Source organism: Natrix helvetica (assembly GCF_964273705.1).
Source record: "Natrix helvetica genome assembly, contig: HAP1_SCAFFOLD_457, whole genome shotgun sequence".
In the NCBI taxonomy this organism is placed as follows: domain Eukaryota; kingdom Metazoa; phylum Chordata; class Lepidosauria; order Squamata; family Natricidae; genus Natrix; species Natrix helvetica.
The window spans coordinates 1-10,395 of NW_028113328.1; the positions used below are offsets into that span (position 1 = coordinate 1).

At 50.4% G+C, this 10,395-nt stretch overlaps 1 protein-coding gene across 1 annotated transcript; it reads left to right on the top strand.

The window, feature by feature from the left end:
• Positions 1–37: 37 nt before the first annotated feature.
• LOC309382427 (zinc finger homeobox protein 2-like) lies at positions 38–10,373 on the top strand (the record flags this gene model as incomplete). The annotated part of the gene is made up of 5 exons (XM_081971944.1): positions 38–1,018; positions 1,927–2,396; positions 4,198–4,429; positions 8,792–8,857; positions 10,324–10,373. Coding segments are annotated over exons 1-5 (1,776 nt in total), but the record flags the coding sequence as incomplete, so codon positions are not given.
• Between the last annotated feature and the right edge of the window lie 22 nt (positions 10,374–10,395).

The following is a 10,395-nucleotide window of genomic DNA, read 5'->3' on the forward strand; positions in this document are numbered from 1 at the left end:
GAAAACAGCAGGGCCGAGAACATTCCTAAAGCCGACAGCGTTCCCAACGATACCCACCGGATGTGCGTTGGGCCGGGCCGCGATATCAGCGCCGCCGACTTGGCGGACAGCCTGAGCAATGTAGGGATGGCCAACGAAGCGATGACGGCCGGGTTTGAGGTCAACAACGGACTCGGGAGCAATGGCCATAACGGTGGAGGAGGACCGTCGCTGAGCTTCGGGGAAGATTTTACGGCGATGGCGTACTCGGGGTTGACTTTGTCAGGCCATATGTCACTGCTGCACTCGCGCAACTCCTGCAAGACACTCAAATGTCCCAAATGCAACTGGCATTATAAGTACCAGCAGACCCTAGATGTCCACATGAAGGAGAAACATCCGGAGAACAACAGCCACTGCGCCTACTGTAGTACTGGCGGTCCCCACCCGCGCCTGGCTCGTGGAGAGAGCTACAACTGCGGTTACAAACCCTACCGCTGTGAGGCCTGCAATTACTCCACCACTACCAAGGGCAACCTCAGCATCCATATGCAGTCTGATAAACACCTGGCCAACCTACAGGGCTACCAAGCCACAGGAGGCAGCGGACCGCCGGTGGCTCCTCCGGTGGCCCCTTCCCCGTCCTCCCCTGAGGAGAAGGAGTCGAAGGGCAAGTCGTCCTGGCAATGCAAGGTGTGCAGTTACGAGACCAACATCTCCCGTAACTTACGGATCCACATGACGTCTGAGAAGCACATGCAGAACATGCTGTTGCTCCATCAAGGGCTGCCGTTGACTTTGCCGGGACTTCTCGGACAACCTCAGACCCCTCCTGGAGGCAAGGCTCAGCCCGAGCTGTTCCCGTTCTACGGGGCACAGGCTCTGGGCCATGGCCACCACTCTCATCCTCACCAGGTCCACGCGGGGAGCAACCCACCTCTGCGGGCAGACAAGGCCATGGAACAACCCCAACTCTTGCTCAACGGAGGCTTCCAACATCTCAGCGCAGCGGGACGGAAGATGTCTACATTGGGAGCAGGTAAGAAGGACTTTCCATTCTTGGTGTCAGTATGGACCTCTAGCGTGACTTTGTTCCTGTCCTGTTGTTCTTCATCCATATCTATGGTCCACCATTTCCAGGGGTGGGATTCAACCGGTTCGGACCCGTTCAGGCAAACCGCTAGCTCTGACTCTCAGCGGGGAGCGAACCGGGTCATGCCGACTTTCAGCTGGGCCCGCTGTCCCGTCCCTGCACTATACTCACCTATATTCCCTTTTCTGAAGCTCAGCTGAACGGCGCGGCAGAGTGGATTGCTGTGCCTCCGCTGTTTTTCGCCCCAGCGGTAATGCGGAAGGTGATTTCTCTGTAATCTGCACACGCGCGCACAGCAAACTGGTCGTTAAAGTGGTAGGATCCCACCCCTGACCATTTCTTCAAGATCTCCCCCTGGCATCTTGATTTTGTCTCTCTCTCCCTTCCATCCATGGTTATCATGTCTTGTGCACCGCTGTGTCTCAAAAATCCAAGTTTCTGTTCCATATCGTGGCGCCAACCTCAATTCTTTACTTCATGTAACAATAGCCCTCCTACACCACTTCACAACCCTCAAGATTTAAGGGTTGCCCTCCCCCCCAACAATCTGGGTGCTCTTTTTAAACGACCTCGGAAGGACAGAAGGCTGAGTCGACCTCGAGCCGGTCAGGATCGAACGGCTGACAATAGGCAGAATTAGTTTGCAATACGGCATTCTCATTCTTGTCATCGCGGTGTTTCCCAACCGCAGGAACTTTCCGAAGGGTGGACTTCAACTCCCAGAATTCCTCAGCCAGCTGGCTGGGGAATTCTGGGAGTTGAAGTCCCCCCCTTCTGAAATTACCCGTGGTTGGGAAACGCTGCCCTATAGAGACGCAAAATTGACGTGCCTGCTTTGTTTCTCGTCTCCGCAGCCCCCGCCTCTCTCTCTCCTGAACCTGCTCCCCCCTCCTCACCACCAGCCCAATCTGGACCCGACCTACTGTCCCCCCAGAGATTGTTCAGTTGTCTGGTGTGCCAAGTCTTCAGCACCGACAGTCTGGATAGCCTCCTCCGGCACGCCTCCACCCCGCGCTCCCTGCCGGAGATGGAATGGAAAGAAATCTCTGGCGACCTGCACCGTTGCCGGCTCTGCGCTTACGGCACCCAACTGAAAGCCAACTTCCAGCTTCACCTGAAGACCGACAAGCACGCCTTGAAGTACCAACTGGCCGCTCACCTGCGGGAAGGGGGCAGCTTGGCCGCCCACCTGGGGGTGGAACTACCCCTGGGACCGCCCTTACACCTTCATTGCAACCTGTGTGAATACGAGACCAACAGCAAGGAAAAGATCCAGCTTCATGTTGCCGGCACCGGCCACCAGGAAGCATTGCAAGGTTACAAGGTACCAAATTTTGGGGAGGATGCAGAGACAAGCCGAATTGAGAATAATATTCAGGACAGGTGGTCCTCCACTTACGGCCACGAAGGCGCCCCACATTCACATTGCTCAGTGAGGCACATGCTGAGCTTTGCCCAATTTTTCTTCCCACCTTAACAACTGCCGTTGTTAAATTAGTAACTCCGTTGTTAAGTGGCTTGCCCATTGCTTGTCGGAAGGTCGCGAAAGGAGGTTACGTGACCCCGGGACAAGGCAATTGTCATAAGTATGAGTCAGTGACTAACTGTCTTGAATTTTGACCACGTGATCATGGAGTACGCCGCAACAGTCGTCAGTGTGAAAAAAAAGTCCTTATTTTCAGTGCCATTGTAACTTTGGTCACTAAACGAATGGTCGTAAGTTCGAGGGCCGCCTGTACAAGCGTTACCAAAAGGGGGGGCAGCAAATTTTCCTGAAGGATGTTGATTAGGTGGAACTTGAACCCCAGAAAAAGTGCAGAGAAGAGCAACAAAGATGATTAGGGGACTGGAGGCTAAAACATAGGAAGAACCGTTGCAGGAATTGGGTATCTCTAGTTTAATGAAAAGAAGGACTACGGGAGACATGATAGCAGTCTTCCAATATTTGAGGGGCTGCGACAAAAGAAGAGGGGGGTCCACCTGTTTTCCAAAGGGCCTGAAGGCAGGACAAGGAAGTAACAGGTGGAAGATAACAGAATAACAGAGTTGGAAGGGGCTTTAGAGGTCTTCTAGTCCAACCCTCTGCTCAAGCAGGAGACCCTACATACCATTCCAGATGAGGGACGCGGTGGCTCTGTGGCGGAGACCCTGAGCTCCTCGATCAGAAAGGTCGGCAGTTCGGCGGTTCGAATCCCTAGCACCGCGTAACGGAGTGAGCTCCCGTGACTTGTCCCAGCTTCTGCCAACCTAGCAGTTCGAAAGCACATTAAAAATGCAAGTAGAAAAATAGGAACCACCTTTGGTAGGAAGGGAGCAGCGTTCCATGCGCCTTCAAAGGCGTTGAGTCATGCCGGCCACATGACCATGGAGATATCTTCGGACAGCGCTGGCTCTTCGGCTTTGAAACAGAGATGAGCACCGCCCCCTAGAGTCGGGAATGAGTAGCAGATATGTGTGAGGGGAACCTTTACCTTTTAGTCCAACCCCCTGCTCAAGCAGAAGACCCTACATACCATTCCAAATAAGGCTGTCCCAACCTTCAGTTTTGAAGGAGCCACAGCGTCTGGTGGCAAGCTGTTCCATTGGTTAATTGTCCTCATTGTTAGGAAGTGTCTCCTTAATTCCAGGTTGCTTCTCCCCTTGATGAGTTTCCATCCGTTGCTTGTCCTGCCTTCGGGCCCTTTGGCAAATAGATCATTACAGAGAGATCTAATCCAGGAGAAAATGTACTGACAGTGAGAACAATTCACCAGTGGAACAGCCTGCCACCAGAAATTGTGGGTGCTCCATCCCTGGAGATTTTAACGAAGAGATTGGACAGCCATTTGCCTCGGAATGGGTACAGGGTCTTCTGCTTGAGCGGAGGGGTTGGACTAGAAGAACTCTTAGGTGCCCTTCAACTCTATTATTCTGGAAAAGGGTTACAGATGAAGGACTACAAGTAGGTTGAAGTACCAAGGGGGTACAGGGAGAGGCATGGGGGAAAGCGAGTCCAATAGTCCCACAAAGGGGACCAATGACCACTAACCAGGGGTCCCATTAAGGATTGCTGACCTGGAAGACACAGGGGTGTCCTTTCCCTCTTCTTCGAACCTGCAACCCCCCCTTTCTTGTTTCACCCCTAGTTGCTACTGGAAATGGAGACCACCTCGGCACCCCCGCCCGCCACCGAACCCGCGCAGTTCCGCTGCCTCCTGTGTCACGTTGACTCGCCCAACCGCCTGGCCATGATCCAGCACCTCCGCTCTCCGCACCACCGCGAAGCACATGGTCAGTGGCGCCTCCAGCTACTCCAGAACGGCGAAGGCACTTTGGGCCTCGAAAGATACATCTGTTTTGCGCCTGCGAACCCTGCAGGTAACTGCCGTGCCGCTCGGCTGGTGGGTGGGGCTGGCGCCGCGGACCACCGAGGCCCGTTGGGTCCCAACGGGGTGAAATGTTGATCTTTTTTAAAGGGAGATTGATGAGGTGGGGGCGGGGGAAGCAGGAAAGGACCCACAACCACACCATCTGCAGGGGACGCCTTCTTGATCCTGGGTGGGTGGGTGGGTGGGAATTGAGAAAAATAACCCTCCCAGGGGGTAGCAAACACAGTGCAATTTCTTAAGCCTGCTGAATGTTTTACTCTGCGTCTTGCTCTGCGGACGTCGGAGTGAGCGCCGCCGGGTTCCCTGTTCTTCCTCCTCTCTGCCAGCCCCCGCCAGCCTCCTCCTCCTTCTCTCGTTGCACACACTCACACACACACACACACACACACACACACGCCCCAGCTTCATAATGGATTATGACAGATACTGGGGGAGGTTGCCTAGCAACCTGCGGGGAAGAATGAAGGAGAAGAGAAATGAGACCAAGATACGTATGGACCGCAGCCGGGGAGAAGTTGGAAGGGGAGAAGGGGGTGGGTAGCGGTGGAAGGAAAGCTATATATTTCTCCCTCCCCCAGCTGAGGCTGCCTATCCACCCACCCACCAGCTCACCTCCCTTCCCCACCCCTCCCACACCGGGGAACCCTATCTGAACGGCGGCAATTGGCCGTCTTCCGAGATTTATGGGTTGCCAATCCGCCTGACCTTGCATCCTTACCTGGCACGGGAAGTCAATAGGGATCACCAGGATGGGTGGGGGAAATTGAGGGGAAGGGGTGCCACCGGGCAGTGCATGATTGAAAGCGGGGCGATGGCACGCGACCGAGGGTCAATCCACCGGCCAGGCCTTTCACCTTTGTGCAGAAGAGCTCAAGGGACGGATGGAGAGAATGACGGCGCAGAGCGGTCTACAGCCGTGATGGAAACATGGGGGAGACCCCTGGGAGGGTTTAGGGATGCGGGAATTCTCGCCCTGACGTGCTGTATGTGTGTCGAGGGGGACTCGCTCGCTCTCGGCCCTTGTCAATGAAAAATGGGGGGGGTCTTCGCGTGGCAGCGGGCGTATCGAGCCGCGCTAATTGAGTTGCCGATGGTAGCGAGGCCGTGTCTATTGGCCAGGGAGGCCGACCCCGTTCAATATTAACGATCCCGCTCAGGTTGAGAGTTTAATTAGTCGCTGACGAGGATAAAGGCCTGGATTGTGCGTCATTCAGGTTTTTCACAGCCTGGAGGCCGGAATTCCCATTTTCTCTCTCTCTCTTTTTTTTCTCTCCTCTTCCTCCTCTTTTTTGGCATCTTTTTGAGTGTCCCGTCTTCCAGATGATCTTAGCTTCCGTAAAGGGGAACTCGTAGGATGGTGGGTGCAAAACGCAGGTCAGGGGTCAACTCCCCTCTTGCCTGGCTAGGAAGTTTGGGGGAACGGTACTTCCAGCACATTGAAAAACCCGTCCTCAATGCATGACCGCAACGGAGCCCCCAGCATTTATGTCGCTAAAGTGAGACATTGCTTAAGCGAGGTTCGCCCCCTTGTACGACTTCCCTTGCCACATTTGCGAAGTGGATCCCGGGCGTTGTTTTAATTAGTAACCCAGCTGTGCGGTGAACCACTGTACTTGTTACGCGAGGAACATGTGAACTGTTTGCAGTGATTGTTAGTCACCACTATGTAGGAAGCACACCACAATAGTAATGGGGGATTTTAACTACCCTGACATCAACTGGGAAACAAACTCTGCACCAAGTGGAAGATCCAACAGGTTCTTAAGAAACCTAGCAGACAACTTTGTTTTCCAAAAAGTAGAGAAGGGAACAAGGGGATCAGCCATATTGGACTTAATCCTCAATAAAAGAGAGGAAATGATAGAAGGTGTTGAAGCCACAGGAACCCTGGGGGCAAGTGACCATGCAATATTGGAATTCAACATTATGCAAACACAAGTAGTAGAACAAAGTCAAACTAGAGTCTTGGATTTTAAGAGAGCTAATTTCAATAAACTTAGAGAGGGCTTGGGAAGAATTCCATGGGTGAGAATCCTCGAGGGGAAAACATCACAAGAAGCTAGGGAAATTTTGAAAAATGAGATTACAAAAGCCCAGTCTAGCACAATACCAATGAAGAAGAAAAATAACAGCTCCCAAAAGAAACCAGCATGGCTGCATAAAGAACTCTCTGACAAATTGAAAGACAAAAAAGTTACATATAAAAAGTGGAAAGAGGGGGACATAACTAAGGCAGAATATCAGCAAATAGCCCAAGCCTGTAAAGATGAAGTAAGGAAAGCTAAGGCTCACAATGAAGAAAGGCTTGCCACAAAAGTAAAAAATAACAAAAAAAGCTTCTTCCAACATGTTAAAAACAAGAAAAAAGTTAAGGAAACAATTGGTCCATTGCTGGGAGAAAGTGGCAAGACGGTGACAAGCAACAGGGAGAAAGCAGAACTATATAACTCGTTTTTTGCATCTGTCTTTACACAAAGGGATAAAACAGTTCAACCTATCAAAAACAGCACCACAAAAATCAGATTAGGAACAGAAGTTGAAATAGGGAAGAAAATGGTAAGTGAGCACCTGTCTACCCTAGACGAGTTCAAATCACCAGGACCGTATGGATTACACCCCAGGGTTCTGAAGGAACTGGCAGACGAGATCTCAGAACCACTGAACTAGATCTTTCAGAGATCCTGGAGCACCGGCGAACTGCCAGAGGATTGGAAAAGAGCTGATGTGGTTCCCATCTTCAAAAAAGGGGAAAAAATAGATCCAGGAAACTACAGACTGACCTCAATACCAGGGAAGATTCTGGAAAAGATAATCAAGGAACGAATTAGTGAACACCTAGAAGCAAACGAAGTAATAGCCAAAAGCCAACATCGGTTTGTCAAAAACAGATCATGCCAGACTAATCTTATTGCATTCTTTGACAAAGGGACAAAATTAGTGGACCAGAGGAATGCCGTCGATATAGTTTACTTGGGCTTCAGTAAGGCATTTGATAAGGTAGACCGTAACCTACTACTAGATAAAGTAGAAAAATGTGGGTTAGACAGCATCACCACCAGATGGATTCGTAACTGGCTGACCAACCGCACTCAACGTGTAGTCCTCAGTGGAACTGCATCTACATGGAGGGAGGTATGCAGTGGAGTACACCAAGGCTCTGTTTTAGGCCCAGGACTCTTCAACATCTTCATCAAGGATTTGGATGAGGGGATAAATGGGGAACTCATCAAATTTGCAGATGACACCAAGCTGGCAGGAATAGCCAACACTCCAGAAGATAGGCTTAAGATACAGAAGGATCTTGACAAACTTGAACATTGGGCACTATCTAATAAAATGAAATTCAATGGTGAAAAGAGTAAGGTTCTACATTTAGGCAAGAAAAACCAAATGCACAGGGACAGTATAGGTGGTACCTTGCTCAGTAGTAGTAACTGTGAAAGGGATCTTGGAGTCCTAGTGGACAACTATTTAAATAGGAGCCAGCCGTGTGCAGCAGCTGCCAAAAAAGCCAACACAGTCCTAGGCTGCATCAACAGAGGGAGAGAATCAAGATCACATGGAGGGTTAATACCACTTTACAATCCCTTGGTAAGGCCACACTTGGAATATTTGCATTCAGGTTTGGTCACCACGATGTAGAAAAGATGTGGGGACTCTAGAAAGAGTGCAGAGAAGAGCAACAAAGAGGATGAGGGGACTGGAGGATAAAATATATGAGGAACGGTTGCAGAAACTGGGTATGTCTAGCTTAAGAGAAAGAAGGACTAGGGGAGACATGATAGCACTGTTCCAATATCTCAGGGGTTGCCACAAAGAAGAGGGAGTCAAACTATTCTCCAAAGCACCTGAGGGTAGAACAAGAAGCAATGGGTGGAAACTAATCAAGGAGAGAAGCAACTTAGAACTGAGGAGAAATTTCCTGACAGTTAGAACAATGAATCAGTGGAACAGAAGTTGCCTCCGGAAGTTGTGAATGCCCCAACACTGGAAGTCTTTAAGAAGATGTTGGATAGCCATTTGTCTGGAACGGTATAGGGTTTCCTGCCTAGGCAGGGGGTTGGACTAGAAGACCTCCAAGGTCCCTTCCAACTCTGCTATCGTATTGTATTATAAACCCGGTTGTTACAGGAATCCGGGGCGTCAGAAGGTCGCCATAGGGACCCGTGCAACCCCCTGTAAATTAAGGGCTGCTGCCACGGTCGTAGGCGTGAAACAAGGTCATGAGTCCCTCGTTTCAGTGCCGTTGTAAGTTTGAAGGGTCGCGAAACGAACCGTTGTAAAGCGAGGATTCCCGGTTTGGGAGAACTCTTCCTTTTCAATTGATCTCTCTTGTTCTCGCCGTTTTCAGGGAAGGAATCCGTTCTGGAGAGTTTAACATCTGAAAAAGAAAAACAGAACAAAGCACGGATAATTGGTGAGTAACTTGGTGGGTTACACCAGCCCCCTGCCCAATGCAAAGAGGTCCTCGACTTACGACCCCAACGGAGGCCAAGGTTTACATCGCTCAGTGAGACGACGCGCGCATTTGGCCCCAATTCACAACCGTTCTTGCCGCGGCTGTTCAGTGACATCCCCGCCCTTGATGAAATGCGTTGCCCGCTAGTTAAAACGAAGCCTCGGCTTGCCAGGGTTCATTTAGTGACCGTTGATAACAGTGATTTGTGTCCCTTCCCCCCCCCAAACACACACACTTAACGACCGGGCAACTGACTGGTACTTTATGACGGTCATAGAGTCTCCCGGGTCACGTGATTTCCCCTTTGGCGACCTTCCGACCAGCAAAGTCAGCGGGAAAACTGGTTTCACTTAATGACCGTGTCACTTCAGGACGGCGGCAAGTCGTTCCCTCCCTCCCTATTCCCTTCTATTTCTTTCCTTTTCCTTCTTCCTTACCCCTCTCCCTCTCCCTATTCCCTTCCGTCCTTGCTTCCTCTTCTGTCTTTCCTTCCTTTTTTCTTTCCCTTTCTATCGTTCCTTCCCTCTGCCCTCCATTTTTCTCCTTCTTTAGTTTTCTTTCCTTCCCTATGCCCGCCCTCTATTTTTCTCCTTCCTTCCTTCCTTCCTTCCTTCCTTCCTTCCTTCCTTCCTTCCTTCTTCTTCTGTTTCCTTCCTTCCTTCTATCTTTCCTTCCCTCTGCCCTCTATTTTTCTCCTTACTTCCTCTTCTATCTTTCCTTCCCTGCCCTTTATTTTTCTCCTTCCTTTCTTCGTCTATCTTTCCTTCACTCTGCCCTCTATTTTTCTCATTCCTTCCTTCCCTCCTTCTTCCTTTCCTTCCTTCCTTCTTTCTTTCCTCTTCTACTTTACCTTCTCTCTGTCCTCTTGATTTTTCTTATTTCTTTCCTTCTTTCCTTTCCTTCCTTCCTCCCTCATTCTACTTTTCCTTCTCTCTGCTCTCTCTCTATTTCCTTCCTTCCTTCCCTTCTTCCTTTCCTTCCTTCCTTCCCTCCTTCTTCCTTTCCTTCCTTCCTTCTTTCCTTCCTCTTCTACTTTTCCTTCTCTCTGTCCTCTCTCGATTTTTCTCATTTCTTTCCTTCTTTCCTTTCCTTCCTTCCTCCCTCCTTCTACTTTTCCTTTTCTCTGCTCTCTCTCTATTTCCTTCCTTCCCTTCTTCCTTTCCTTCCTTCCTTCCTTCCTTCCTCCCTCCTTCTACTTTTCCTTCTCTCTGCTCTCTCTCTATTTCCTTCCTTCCCTTCTTCCTTTCCTTCTTTCCTTTCCTTCCTTCCTCCCTCCTCCTACTTTTCCTTCTCTCTGCTCTCTCTCTATTTCCTTCCTTCCCATCTTCCCTTCCTTCCTTCCTTCCTTCCTTCCTTCCTTCCTTCCTTCCTTCCTTCCTTCCTTCCTTCCTTCGCCAAATGTGATTTTCTTCTTCTTCTAACAGCTTCTGATGAGACCGAAGCAGCATCCTCTGGCAGCGCGGGAGACACAACGGTGAGTTTCTTTTAGATTTGTG